General features: G+C 41.8%; 1 protein-coding gene across 2 annotated transcripts in view; it reads right to left on the bottom strand.

Annotated features, from left to right (window-relative positions):
* NOX4 (NADPH oxidase 4) overlaps nt 1-5719 on the bottom strand; it is a 188354-nt gene extending 182635 nt beyond the window's left edge. The window contains 2 exon segments of one of the 2 annotated variants that reach the window (NM_001304775.1): nt 4762-4857; nt 5566-5719. In NM_001304775.1, coding sequence (NP_001291704.1) covers nt 4762-4857; nt 5566-5622 — 153 coding nt within the window. In that variant the 5' untranslated portion in view covers nt 5623-5719. 2 annotated transcript variants of the gene reach the window in all.
* Between the last annotated feature and the right edge of the window lie 10008 nt (nt 5720-15727).

Below are 15727 nucleotides of genomic sequence, written 5' to 3'. Positions count from 1 at the left end.
TAAGATTCCAATATTCACAGCATGTCATAATTAAACATCTCCTAGGAAGTGCACAGTCTGATAAGCACATTAACTCAGGCATAAACCAGCCGTGACCATGTAGCCTCCAGGCCTGGGTCAAACCAGTCTGGGAAAAAACAGGTCTGATGAAAATCCCTACTAAGACATATTAAGTCCCAAGATTATTTTATCTTCCATCATTTACGATCTTCTTTTCCCTAGCAGTTCTTATGTAATTTTTTAACCCTTAAACTGTGGTCTGAGAACAGTCACTTAGCCTATTAGGAATAAAAATAACTCTAGTTCTGAGGATTAAATAATTTTTCTCAAAGGCTCCCACCTCCCAGGAAGCAGAGAAGATTAAGTCAAAAATATTTTTACAGTTACACACCAATTACTACAGCCCACAAGTTCCCATTCAAAATTAACTCCTGTTCAGGAAAGGGGGAGTCAGAGGACTACCCATACCCTGATTTCTTTTTACATGGCTGACTGGTGGCTAGCTGCTTGCCTTAAAGCAAAATGATGAATGCATTTGGCCATGAAGGTAATAAAATCTCCCCACGGCCAGCGTGTGTACTGTCCAAAATGGTAGCCACTAATCACGTGTGGCTACTGAGCGTGTGAGATGTGTCCAAGGCCACCAAGGAACTGGATTTTTAGGTTCATTAATCTTACTAATTTAAATTGAAAAAACTGATATTCACTTGTGTCAGTGGAAAATCTTTATATTTGGAACAACTTGGATATCTTACAGATGAAAGAGTGAATCCACTTTTTCATCTATAAAAATCTTATGAAACTTAAAGACACAACAAGTAATTCTAGTAGCTGAGCTGTGATGTATATAAGTGGAAAATATATACTATATTTCAAAGAACAGACAAAAATAATGTAAAATATCTCATCAATAATTTTTAGAAGTATTGACCACATGTTGAATGCTTCAATCTATTACAATACCTACGATACATTATTTTAAATAAAATATATTAAAGTTAATGTCATCGGCTTCTTACTCTTTTGAAGTACTACTGGGAAATTTTAAGTTTTGTATGAGTCACATTATATCAGGCACAGCACTGATAAAGAGCAATACTAACCAGTGACGTGACTATCTGAGATGGGCCAGTGAAGTGGTTTAGAAAATCTGTGCAGTATGAAAAAAAAAGCAAAAATCCAGACAGCACTGCATTTAAATCCTAACTTCGACAGTGACCATCCAAAGGGATTTGAGCAGCCATTCATTCAGATTCCTCAGCCTATACTTCCCCAGGTACAATGGGGAAGGATAGTTTCCTAGTTAAACACAGTATTTCTAAAGTGACTAGTATACCATCAGTTTAAATAAACAGTCAAATAAATTGTTTTTCAATAGAAAGCAGAGATTTTTAGACTACTGCGAAGAATTTACTGCTTCTCAATGTCTGTGTCTTCCTGCAAATGAGCTATATCCTATGGACACTTTCTTCCTGTAATATTAGCCCAACTTTATTATTACCTTACATTTTACAGATGAATAATGACAACCTTAGACTAAATGCTATTATCAAAATGTTCAACAAATGGAAGCTTTGTTTCCATAGTGTTTTAAAGTGGTAGCAATCAAGCTCATTTCCAGAAATATCATCATGATTTTTATGAACTTAAAATTTACCTAAAAGAGACTTATCAGAATACCTGTGTCCTTTTCAGGATTTCTATCATGGTGGGACCATGTTCTTGTGACTGTTTGGTAGGCTCTAAGAAAAACTGCTCTAAGGCATAAAGTTCATACTATACAGTTATTAAATATATAAAATGTGGGCGCCTACAATATTTATTTTAAAAATTAATTATATCTCATTGTTCTGCTGTAATTCTTTAAATACAAAAAAATGCTTGCAAGTTCTTTTACTATGAAACAGTACCACAATCATCAAAAGATTAGGAAGGATAAGCCTAAGACAAATAAAATTAAATACTCCTTCATTAAGCAAATAGTCAAACTATAGACAGAACTGCTTTTTCACTAAAATGACAGATATCTATTCCAAATGGTGTAGATAAACTAATGACTAAAAAATTCATATAGGTGATTAATGAAAAGTAAGACATGTGAAAGTCATCTTTCTTCTTTAGTCATGATGTCAAAAAGAAAAGCTGTCCTTTTCCAGTGACTCTTCATAAAATATGGACTCCTAACTACATGGTTAAGGAGGAGATCCAACCAGTCCATTCTGAAGGAGATCAGCCCTGGGATTTCTTTGGAGGGAATGATGCTGAAGCTGAAACTCCAGTATTTTGGCCACCTCATGTGAAGAGTTGACACACTGGAAAAGACTCTGATGCTGGGAGGGATTGGGGGCAGGAGGAGAAGGGGACGACAGAGGATGAGATGGCTGGATGGCATCACTGACTCGATGGACATGAGTCTGAGTGAACTCCGGGAGTTGGTGAGGGACAGGGAGGCCTGGCGTGCTGCGATTCATGGGGTCGCAAAGAGTCGGATACGACTGAGCGACTGAACTGAACTGAACTATGATGATTCTTATGTTTCTATGAAAACTAATTTACAATGACCCTGCTCTTCTTCAATCTGCCTCTTGCACATACTACTCACAGTCTTCCGTTTAGTCCTTTTATTATTTTTTTGTCTTCATTCATCTGATCAATATCTATTGAGCCCCTGCTTAGTACCAGGCCTATATTCTGCGGGCCTCACCACTGAACCTCACTAGCCTATCATCTTATTCAAATAAAACCACTAAAGTGGGATGATGTAGAGAGAGGTGAAACATATAATTCAATTAGTTGGGTTGTATATGTGTGTGTGTGTGTGTGTGTGTATTCTTCATATGAGTTGTAACCAAAATATATTTGAAGTTGTTACACAGCATCCAAACTAATAAAAAACTAACTTGTTGGTTTCCAACATAATTATTTTTTAAGTAAATTATCATTTTAGTTTATACTATGTCATAAAGCTGAAATTCCAAGTTCAATTATGTCTTTCCAAGTTGTCGAGGCTTAGATTTTATATTATTACATCTATGTCCTGATCAAGATTCACCATTTTCCAAAGCAAAGTTTGCCACTGTAACTCTCAAGAGTTTTCTCCAAGTTGTTCATCAAGTAATATATAATGAATAGGTCAGATCTATGTTGCACTGCAAAACCTCCTGTTTGCTAATTTACACCCCAGGGGGATTTCTAGGAAACAAAGTAACATGATAGACCAGTAAACTTTCATGCATTTCTTAGAGAAAAAAATTTTAACTTGTTTATTGAATTACATGTATTTACTTGTTGGAGCTTCCATTAGATTGTAAGCAACTTGAAGACAAAGGGGAGAAGTTACTCTTTATGTGCCCATTTGAAAAGTGAAGGTTTCATGACAGTTTTCTATATGGCTGAATGGAGGAGGGTTGGTAGGAAGAAAGAAAGAAATGTTCAGATTTAGGAATTTAATCTTTGTGACTATTTTTATCAATCCTTTTAAAATACAGAGTTGGGTGATTATGATGTGTCAATGTAGGCTCATCAAATTGTAGCAAATGTACCACTCTGGTGGGTGATGTTGATCATGGGAGAGGCTACACATGTGTGGGGATAGGAGAACATACAGGAAATCTGTGCCTTCCCCTCCATTTTACTGTGAACTCTAAATAGCTCTAAAAGAAGTCTTTAAAAGTTATTAAACTTTAAAAATACCAATTTTTAAACTTTGAAAATACCATTATCTGTGTGAACAACAGATAATGAAAACAGTGCTTTACTCTATAAAATAAAATATAAATCAATTAGTTCACCCTCAATTTATCACAATCTTAATATGTGCCAAGCACTACTATAAAACCTGAGCTTTAAAGAGAGATAGGATTTGTAACTATAAAAACAGGAAATGGAAGACTGGTTCCACTAAATTCATCTGAACTAATAATAATTGTAAACAGTCATTAAACCATGAAAAAGAAAATTATGCACCTCCTGTTCAGAATGCATTTTCTTCTCCAATGAAAAGGAATGCCAAATCTGCTTTTTCATATGCCCTAAGATTTTTTAATGTCTTATAGTTGTTGTTTGTTTCTTAGAAAAAGCTGTCTCCTTATACAAAGTAAGATGTGCACAGTGATACCATTTTTGTTCAGGAGACAAGTAGGAAGGGGAAGGAGAGGAAGAATGAAAACAGAAGCATCATGGAATATATAAAAAAAGAAAAATATTGACACATGAGACAAATCAGAGCAAAATTTTGCACAATATCGTTCTCCTATTAGACCAGAACACCGGAATAATAATCAGCCACTAACCCAGGGCAAGCATTTGAGAAATGCCCAAGAATGAATAACTGCCTTAGACACATACTGTGTGAGAACTGACAGTAAAAGGAAGCAGTGCAGAAATTCTCTGGATAAGCTGATGGGCAAGCTGAAGACTTGATTAGTGAGAATGAAAAGCCTGTCATCGGTTGGTCCCTTAAGTGAAGGAGACCCTTCAGGGCACTTTGCAGCTGGCAAGAAGTGACAACTTTTCTCAGGTATTACTAGCCTAGCAGTTCTCTTTATAAGATTATCTTTGGCTCTTAAGAGTCAATCATTGTAACTTCCACGAGTGTAAATGATAAATCATGAAAACGTGACCACTTTAGAAACTAACAAACGCTCCTGAAGTGAACAACCCACCGAACGTTTCTTCAATAAATAGAAAAACTGCTCAAGAATTGTAGCATCGTCTGCCCACCTTATACCCACTCCACCAGGTCACCCAAGACCCACTTACCCCCAGCATCTCGTGGAGGTAGTGATACTCTGGCCCTTGGTTATACAGCAGAAAGGTTTTCCAGAAAAGCAGGACATTCAGGGAGAGCCAGATAAGCTAAATCATATGGAGAAAGAGATAAAAGAATTAAAAATAAGTACTACCCGATGAATGGAGTACATTCAAGTACATTCGTCGGACACAATACGCTCAATGGAACCTCAATTAGTCGTTGCCAAAAGCTTTCTCAATTGACCAGCAAGCTGCAAACCACTAAGAGGAAAACGTATCTGAACTCACTCAGCCCCTGTACACCTGAGATTAAGTATTTGGGCTGCAACAGTTATCCTAAAGATCACAGATAACCCCTGGAGGTAAAACAAGACTAAGTGATGAGTGACATCACCAAGTCCCAAGCATTGTATGTTTAAGCTTTAAAAATATCCATTGAATGAAGAATAGATAATAAAGAAGAGGGCTTTGCTGTATAAAATAAAATCCGACAAACAATCTGGGAAAAGAGAAAAAGGGGTGGGGGTGGTGAAGATGTTTAAGGGGTTAAAGGGAAAGCTGTGTTAACTAACAGGGATCTCCCTTCCTCCGCATCCGCTCTCGCATCAAAGTGTAGGCAAGTTCAGAGGGCTTGGAGGAAGGGAGGGAGGAGATGGTTATGTCCAGGTATTCCCGGCAGAAAGTTTGTGTTAGTGGAGGATGTTTTGCACTAGAGGCAAAACTTCCAGCTTCCCACCCGCGCTCGCTCAGAGAATGAATCAAGATCGCTGCCCCAGAAACAAGACGCCGGGAGACCCTCGCCCGCCATCCTACCAGGCAGAGGTGTTTAACCCCTTCGTTGGCCAGCCAGCTCCTCCAGGACACAGCCATGCCGCCGGCCCGCGCGCCGCGCTCTCAGCCAGCCGGCCGACAAGCAGCGGCGGCCGCGGGCGCAGCGGCTCCAGCGGTGCGGCCGGGGGGGCCGGGGGGCCGGGAGGGGACGGAGGGTCAAAGACCGAGTGGGAGTCCGGGGCCGGCGCTGCGCCAGCCCGGGCGGGGTCTGCGCCCCGAGCCGGCTCTTCCGGGCTTCGCGGCTGCGGCCGGCGCGGGGTCTGCTCGGCGCCCCTGGCGGCCGGGACCCGCGCTCCGAGCGCGCGCTCCCCGCCGCGCCCGCCCTTTGTCTGCGGAGAGCTTGTTGTGGCCGCCGCCGCCGGGGATATCCCGGTCTGGGATCCGGGAGGCGGCCCAGCAGCCTCCAGAGGCCGGCCCCGCTTGGAAAGACAGCAAGATGCGGAGGAGGGTGCTGAGACAGAGTGGGGACCTGCGCCGCCCTTGAACACATACACACACACACACACACACACACACACACACCTGCGCCGCCCTTGAACACACACACACACACACACACACACACACACACACACACACACACACACACACACACACACACACACCGGCCGGCCCCACTTGGAAAGACACACAGCAAGATGTGGAGGATGGTGCTCAGAGTGGGGACCTTCGCTGCCCTTGGACACACGCAGACACACACACAAAGACACACAGACACACAAAGACAGACACAGATACACGCACAATGACACACACACACACCAGCTGGCCCGCTTGGAAAGACAGCAAGATGTGGAGGATGGTGCTCATACAGAGTGGGGAACTTCGCCGCCCTTGGACACACGCAGACACACACACAAAGACACACAGACACACAAAGACAGACACAGATACACGCACAATGACACACACACACACACCAGCTGGCCCGCTTGGAAAGACAGCAAGATGTGGGGGATGGTGCTCAGCCGAGTGGGGACCTTCGCCGCCCCTTGGACACACACACACACACATACACCGGCCTGCCCCACTTGGAAAGACACAGAAAGATGTGGAGAATGTTGCTCAGACAGAGTGAGGACCTGCGCCGCCCTTGGACTCACACACAGACACACACACACACCTACTCCTTTTGACTGATCAGACCTTTGCCACCCCTTGGACTCACACACACACACACCCCTACTCTTTTTGACTGGCTGGACCTTTGCCGCCCCTTGGACTCACTCAGGCACACACACACACCCCTACTCCTTTTGACTGATCAGACCTTTGCCACCCCTTGGACTCACACACACACACACCCCTACTCTTTTTGAGTGGCTGGACCTTTGCCGCCCCTTGGACTCACTCAGGCACACACACACACCCCTACTCCTTTTGACTGATCAGACCTTTGCCACCCCTTGGACTCACACACACACACACCCCTACTCTTTTTGACTGGCTGGACCTTTGCCGCCCCTTGGACTCACTCACACACACACACCCCTACTGCTCGCCTCCCCCCGCCCCTTCAAAGGTCCCTCTCCGAGGCCCCCGGCGGAAACCCGAGCCGGAAGAAGCACCGGTGTGACCGCGTCCCGTGCCCAGCCCGCCCTCGGCCACCACAACCCTGACCTCAAACTCTCTCACTCGCCCTTCCACCCCCATCCGTAAGCACCGACGCAGAGCTTTAGAGAAACTTCTGAGTCAAGAGTCCAGGGAGTTAATGGTTAAAACTGACGGAATTTTCAGGGGCTTTTAGGGAAGCTCTGATTCACTCTATTCAGTGCTTTTTACTACCTGCTATCAGAGTCTGTTAAGGAATAAGAATCCCCTCAGACTTGTACCAGAGGCCGGGGGAAGGGAGATGAAAGTGTTTTCCCAGGCTACCTATCCTACACTGCAGCTTATCAGTATTAGGGAAGAAACAAAAAGTCATGCACGTGAAAGAATGTCCGATGAAAATAAGTGTTGGAGAAAGTTTTGTTAAATTAGGAACTTTCTCACCTCTAGCCACTAGTGGCAGAAAAAGTAAACCACTAGCAGCCTAATCTCATGGCCCTCAAGCTATCTTTCATTTTATAAACATGCAATAATATATAATTGAAACTAAAAATTCCACAAAAATCATAATTTGTGTACCTCATGGAGTGTACTTATCTCAATTAATTTTGTGAACTAATTAATGACTGTAACCCTCAGTTCAAAAAACAAATCTGTATCAAATCCCAGTTACAATTCACAAAGAGCTCTAATAGTCTTGTCATCTCTTTTAACATATAACTTTACTGTTTGATGCATGATCTGATCCTGAAAACTGCCTCAAATCTTTCTGGAGCTAGGGAGCCCGTTATTCATAAGTAACAGCCAGTTTTTATCCGCCATGTGATACCTGAAGGACCAGAAGAAGAGCACAGGGAGAAGCCAAGGAGTGTCACCACTGGAGGCAGGTCTAATTCTGAGACACATGGGTATTCCTCATAGTTCACCCTGAAGAAGCCATCTTCCAGCCTTAATTTCAATAGATGGGAAGTGAGGAGATTCTGGCAAAATGAGCTAGTTCTTGTCATGAGTTGAGAGGAGTGAAGCAGTTGAAGAACAGTAGAATAAAACACAATTTTTATAAAAGTTTAACTACTTTCAGGAAAAAAAAAATGACAAAAATAATGGAGCCAGCTCTCACCATGTACTTACTGTGTCAGCCACTGTCCTGGGTATTTCATGTACAAAATCTCACTTCATTCTCATAGCTCTCCATGTGGATAAGAGCCACCTCACTTCCGAGTTGACGAAACTGAAGCTAAAAGATATTAAGAAATTTGCCTGAGGGAGAGGGGGAAATGAGCAGACATTAGTTAAAAGGCACAAACTTCCAGTTATAAGATGGATAGTTTTTTGAGATCTAATACACAGCCATGGTGATGATAATTAACCACACAATGTTACGTACTTGAAAGTTGCTTAAAGAATAGATCTTGAATGTTCTCTTAATACACACAAAAAGGGTGGTTATGTGAGGTGATGGAGCTGTTAGGTAAGGCTTGAATGATAATCATTTCCCTATATATAAGTGCATCAAATCAACCTGATGTATGCTTTAGACTTCAACAAAGTTACATGTCAATTATATCTCAACAAAGCATTATGTTAACTGAAAGTAAGAACATCACAATAAAGATGAAGAAAGGAGAGAGAGACACAAGAAACCTGTATGAGATGAAAAAACAGGGTTTTACTTACAGTTCCAAAAAACCCATAATCAGATACTTTTGTGAAACTCTTTGGTACCATAATAGGATGCTATACAAACATTGATTATTATATTTATCACTATTGTTTTGTAGGAGCTCTGTAAAAGGGGATTAGGTCCTAACTGCTTCTATTGACTTACAAGGAAATGATACTGCAAGCTATCCCCAAGGAACAGAACTAAAGCCATGTGCAGGAAGGTACTCTCATGAATGAGGTTCTTTTCAATATAATTTTCTCTAGGCCATATTGTTCAGTGCAAGTAGATACTGTCTTTCTCAAGAAAGGAAGACTGTCCTTGAAAATAATGAAGAGACAATCTTATAGCTGTATCAATAGTCTAAAAATCATAATTTTAAAAAATCACACTTTTACCTGGAAAAAACTTCACAGAAAAAAATATCAAATGACAAATACCTTTGCTCGTGGCTGAAATAATAGTAAAATACTAGTGATCATCCTTCACTGATTATAAACTCTGTCAATTAGAGATGTTCTTGGTCTATTATTTATTACTTATACAGAAGCTTTCTTTTTTGGTAGACAGTGTCCCTCAAAATATGAAATCCACTGAAAAAAATTGAGAAAAGTTTTCCGTTTTGATCTGCTTTACTAGTCAACTCCCTCTGTCGGCTCAAAGGCACACCTTTGCCATAAAGCTTTCCCTGGCCCACCCTCCCTCTGTGCTCACACAGATGCATCCTGCAGTCTATGCATTCTTCAGTGTGTTTATAATATTCCAGACATGTGATCATTACTCCATTTTCCACATATTATTTTAGTTGTGTGTGTGTGTCTATTTCCCTTCATCAACAGACCTCTTCAAGGGCAGAGATCTTGTTTATTTCAGGACTTTGGACAAACACTGTCATATAGCCAGAACTTCAGAATGCTTGATTAATGAATAGCATTAATAGTTAAGCATATTATCCTTATTTTTGTGGCTCCCTCAAACTCCAGTTTCTCAAGTGTAACTTTCCAGTAATGAAAGAAAAGTTTCTGCTTATGTGCTCAGTCGTTCAGTCGTGTTTGACTCTTTGTTACCTCATGGACATTAGCCCAGCAGGCTCCTGTGTCCGTGGAATTTTTCAGGCAAGAATACTGGAGCAGATTGTCATATCCTCCCCCAAGGGATCTTCCCAACCCAGGGATAGAACCTGCGTCTCCTGTGTCTCCTGTATTGGCAGGTGGATTATTTACCGCTGTGCCACCTGGGAAGCCCCCATACCAATATTTGATCTTAGCTCAAAGGCCATTTCTGATTAGCTTGATAATTAACATCAGAAAATAACCAGCAGGGCAAGGACTCTTCCTTACGGGTGTCACCTCTAACACAAACATAGGATATGCGGTTCGGACCAGTGGGCACCTATCTTAGCTTCCTGGGGTTGTGGTAACAAACTGTCACAAGTTTAGTGGATTTGGACAATAGAAATTTATTCTCTCACAGTTCTGGTGGTCAGAAGTCTGCAGTCAGAGGATTGGGTGAAAATCAAGGTGTCGACAGGGCCACAGTCCCTTCAGAGAGTCTTGGGGAGAATCTGCTCTTTGCCCCTTTCTGATTCTGTTGGCATATCTTGATTTAGGGCTGCATCACTCCACTCTCTGCCTCAACGATCACACGGCTTCTCCTCTTCCAGTGTGTATATGTCATTGTAAGGGGAACCACTGACCGTAACGGCCCACCCTGGCCAGGCAAGACGATAGTCACTTGCATGAATTGTCTTGCACAGGAGGTCCCGGTAAGGACTGCAGAACTAACAAGTTACCAACAACCAGAAGAATTCAGGAAAGGTCAAAAGAAGAGAGGGGATGCCAATCCAAATGTCCTACCAACCTCCCAGAATCCTTCTTGCTGGAATCTATCTTGACTAAGCAATGCATACAACACAAGGAAGGACCCTGAGTCACAATGATTGCCCAGAGACAACCTGGAAACTAATTCCATTATCATAAAACCTGAGACTGTGAGCAGCGTGACAGACCAGTTCTCCGGGGTTCCCTCACCTGCTTCTCTCTGCCCTGGCAGCCCTTCCTAATAAAGTCTCTTACATTGTCAGCATTGTCTCCTCAGACAATTCATTCCCGAGTATTAGATGAGACTCTTGGGCCCTGGGAGAGGTCCCTTTCCTACAACAGAATCACCCCCTGCCTGTATAAAGACTCTTTCGATTGTATTTAGGGCCCCCAGCTAATTCTGGTTTTTCCAGTAGTTATGTATGGATGAGAGTTGGACTATAAAGAAAGCTGACAGCCTAAAAATTGATGCTTTTGTGTTATGGTTTTGGAGAAGACTCTTGAGAGTCCCGTGGACAGCAAGGAGATCCAACCATTCCATCCTAAAGGAAATCAACCCTGAATATTCATTGGAAGGACTGATGCTGAAGAAGCTGAAACTCCAATACTTTGGTCACCTGATGTGAAGAACTGACTCATTGGAAAAGACCCTGGTGCTGGGAAAGATTGAGGGCAGGAGGAGAAGGGGATGACAGAGGATGAGATGGTTGGATGGCATCACCGACTCCATGGACATGAGTTTGAGCAAGCTCTGGGTGTTGGTGATGGAGAGAGAGGCCTGGGGTACTGCAGTCCATGGGATTGCAGAGTCAGACATGACTGAGTGAATTGAACTGAGATAATTCAAGAGGATCTCCTCACTTAAAGATCCTTAATTATATCTGCAAAACCTTCTTTGTCTTATATAAAAAATAATATTTACAGGATCCTGGGATTAGGATGTGATATATCTGCGTGGTCACTATTCAGCTTACTGTAGCCCTAAAGTAACTTGCGTACATGTGCTAAGTCACTTCAGTGGTATCCAACTCTTTGTAACCCTATGAACTAGCCCGTAAGCACTGTAGCCAGCCAGGCTCCTCTGTCTGTGGGATTCCCCAGGCAAGAATACCGGAGTAGGTTGCCATGCCCTCCTCCAGGGGATCTTCCAGACCCAGGGACTGAACCTATGTCCCTTACCTCTCCTGCATTGGCAAGTGAATTCTTTACCACTTGCCCGACTTGGGAAGCCCCTGAAGTAGCTTAATTGATGCTAATTTTCTTTCCCCGGTTAGATATGCCAGCCTGAGAGAAGGAATTTTGAGGAAATTCACATTAAGATATAAAAGTTGGAACTTTTACTTTTCTGTCAAGTAGTCAAAAATTATAGACGAGGAATCATGCCAGATAGAACTCAATAAACTTTCTTAACCTTTGTGACTCGACTGAGTTTACTGTTTTGGGTATCCCTATCTGATTTACGAGGAGTCATGAGTGTTAAACTCAAAAATGGAAAAGAGCCTGTGTATTTTTCTTACAAATAGAAAAGAAGAAGGTAGGAAAACTCTGTCCCAGCAGGCAGTGTAACTGGTAGAGTGGGCAAAAGAATCCTCAAGGTGTGAATAACTGCCAGCCAAGTTAAAAAGAAAGGGCAGCTACACCTTGTCCCTGGGACCCTTGTCAAGGAAGAAGGACCCCTCAGGGAACTAGCAAGAAATGGCCCAAAGGCTTAACATTAGCAAATCTGGCGACAAGTTCCAGACAGTGACTCATTGTCATTTTAACACAAAAACAAGTGTAAACCATCTTCTGATTCAGGCCTTTAGGAATGTCTACCGTGCACTCACACAGCTGGGTCAATTCCCTGAGAAATAACTGAAGAAGCTGGAGAGCTTCTTACACCCTCAAGGATAAGATACTTTGCTGGAAAATAAAGCTTGCTAATGTAAAAACAATTTAAGAATGCCAGACTGAAGAGGCTCAATAAAAGTTTGTTGAATAAAAACAAATAATAATAAAGTCTTGTTCAGAACTGCTCTACATAGAATACTTTCCCAAACTTCTGAATGTCATAGATGAATAAAATTTCAAAAAGCAAAAATAAATGGAAATCAACACAGACTAAACAATTTTTTACTGCAAGCAAAGACAATTTTTAAAATGAAAAACAAACAAATAAATAAAAGTACCATTGCCATGCTTATTAAAGAAAATTTATGTTTAACACAAAAATAATTGTAAGAAATACTGATTGCCTCTAACTTCTATAGAAACTCATTACATTTCTTCCCCCCCAACCCCTCTAGTTATTTTTTATTTCACCCTCAAATCTCTTCTGTAAGATGGGTAGGCCCATGCTTAACTTCATCCTAATTTTATACATAAGGGAATTGAATCACAGGGACAGAAACAAGGTCACTGAGGCATTTCCTTCCTCTACACCCTTTAGTCATTGCTGAATTAGAATTTCCATGTGTTCTGAGCCGTAAAACTTTTGACCCCCAGATTGAGCCATGGTTGGCATGACTCTCCAACAATCTGAGGTCTGTAGAAAATTACTAGTGTGCTAAGACAGTGCACATTCTCAAAACACTGTCTTGTCTATTCGTTATCATTATTTCTTTTTATCGTGTGGCATTTCCTGAATGCAGCCATTAATGAAATAATTCCTGGATGTGTGAGTTATTTTATTGTTCTTTAAGTTTTAAATAGAAGTGTCCCAGGAGCCCCCCACCTCCCAAAAAAATGGTCTTAGCACCTGCTTCCACGTTTCTGATTGCATTCTCAAACATCTTTGCAATGTCGAGGAAATAAGATGGGACTTCTTTCCCAGTCTTCCTTCACTTTCTAAACATACCATAAAAATCTTAAGCTACAACTATTACAATCCATGTTGAATAGTATGTTTTAAAGTCTTAAAAAACATCTGAATAGGAAAGACTTTGGAGACCATTCTAACTTCTACTTAATTTGTTAGGGAGGAGACTAAAATCCTTTTCTCAGCCCTTTGAGCTCACCAACCCCTGCCCCGTACACACACATACATACACACACACACACACACACACACACACACACAGAGCACTGGGTCATTGCACAGCCTGATAGTGTATATTTATATATGTTTATGAGTTTATTTGATTAATGCCTATCTCTTTCATAAAATGTGAACTCCCCAAAGGTAAGTACATTTCTGTGTTTGCTCATTATTATTATGCTGAGGCCGAGTATAAGACTTGAAACATGAGTAGATGCTCAGTAATTATTTTGAGTGAAAGAAATTAAAGCCCAGAGAAGAATAAATTTCCCAAATTCTCTTCCAGTAATCTTTACACAGTATTTCCTTTTCTACACCCACATGGAATTTCTGATGTCGTTACTTCTTTCTCTCCCCCAAATATACTCTTTTTTTCTCAGAGTCTCATCCATGTATGCATGGTGTTCTTGCTTCCTGGCACACCAGACCTACTGATGCTCACTCAGTCTCCAAGCTCAAGATGAGTATCCTTTCTTCTTAAAGTTTCACATGGATTCTTCCCAGTGGGATCAGGAACCTTTTGTGAGCCTGTAGTCCTCTGCGTGTAGCCCTCTCTTAGGATAGATAGATTACCTGGACAAGGGAGTCTTTCCCACCCAGGGACCAAACCCAAGTTTCCTGCATTGCAGGTGGATTCTCTATCATCTGAGCCACCAGGGAAGCCCCTTCAGAATAGTTATCAGGCCGAATTTGATGATTTGTTTTCTAGGTTCTTTCTCCAACTAAATTCTGAGCACACTGAAGACAGGACATTTTTCTTCATTACCTAAAGCCTGGCATATAGTAAGAGCTCAAAATATTTTTAGTGAATGAGTGAATGAAACTCTAGCATGCAATAACAATTAAGGTTATTTTCCAAGTGGAAAATCAGCACTTGCAGAATTTTATTCTAATTGCCCAGAGTGTAGTGTGGATGAAAAATGTAGGCTATCTTGTCGGTACACAAAGGAGGTTGCAGCCATCAAGCTCGTAGCCTCTGTGCACCCTGAGGGGATTCAGGGTGTAAAAAAAGCAGGATACTGTCCCTAGATAGTTAGTGGTTGCTGTGTTAGTTGCTTAATGTGTCTGACTCTTTGCAACCCCATGGATTGTAGCCCGCCAGGCTCCTCTGTCCATGGAATTCTCCAGGAAGGAATACTGGAGTGGGTGGCCATTTCCTCCTCCAGGGGATCTTCCCAACCTAGGGATCAAACCCAGACCTTCTGCACTGCAGACAAATGCTTTACCATCTGAGCCACCAGAGGGTGCTTATCAAAGCAATGATTTCAATGAACCCAGAATCTGTGTCTTCCCATGCATAGCAAAAGCACCATGTCATTAACTAGAGTTGTCTGATTTTCTTTAATTGACAGTAGTCTTTTCATTTTTGACTACCTGTTTTCTGTTGTTGTTGTTTGAACTCTTATGATCCTGGCTCTTTTGAGCTGTCCCTCAGAGAGAGCTCTGAAAGGCTGTCTTCTGGGCTTCAGTCCTTAGAAAATGCACTGAAAAAACATAATTTCCAACATTTAGGTTGTATGTTTTTTCAGTCTAGAGTAGGAAAGGTTTTATGCTAGACTGGATGGAAAACAAGTTCAGGAACATGAAAGAAAATAAAAATTGACTTTTGTCTTTCCTTCCTCCTCAACAGCTTTATGTGGAATTTAACCTTCAGACTCTCTGCCTGCTCTCCAAGAATCTGAGACTGGAAATTTCAAAAACATGACTCACTCTTGCTTCTACTGACAAAGAAACTTAAATGTCTCTATGTCCTTATACAACTATGTATAGCCTAGCAAATTTCATACCCACTAAGTCACTTCAGTCCTGTCTGACTCTGTGCGACCCTATGGACTGCAGCCTGCCAGTCTCTTGTGTCCATGGGGATTCTCCAGGCAAAATACTGGAGTGGGTTGCTGTGCCCTCCTCCAGGGGATCTTCCCAACCCAGGGATTGAACCTGCATCTCCTGATTGACAAGCGGGTTCTTTACCACTAGCGCCACCTGGGAATCAATTCTTTACTGGAACCACTTTTGAATCAGTTTCTCCCTGAAGGCAGCACTGTGCCTCCACTGATCTTTCATAGTCCTTAATTCAAGTTTATACATGCTCATTTA

The sequence above is a fragment of the Bos taurus genome, chromosome 29 (assembly GCF_002263795.3).
Source record: "Bos taurus isolate L1 Dominette 01449 registration number 42190680 breed Hereford chromosome 29, ARS-UCD2.0, whole genome shotgun sequence".
NCBI lineage: Eukaryota > Metazoa > Chordata > Mammalia > Artiodactyla > Bovidae > Bos > Bos taurus.
This window is presented reverse-complemented; position numbering and strand designations above follow the sequence as displayed.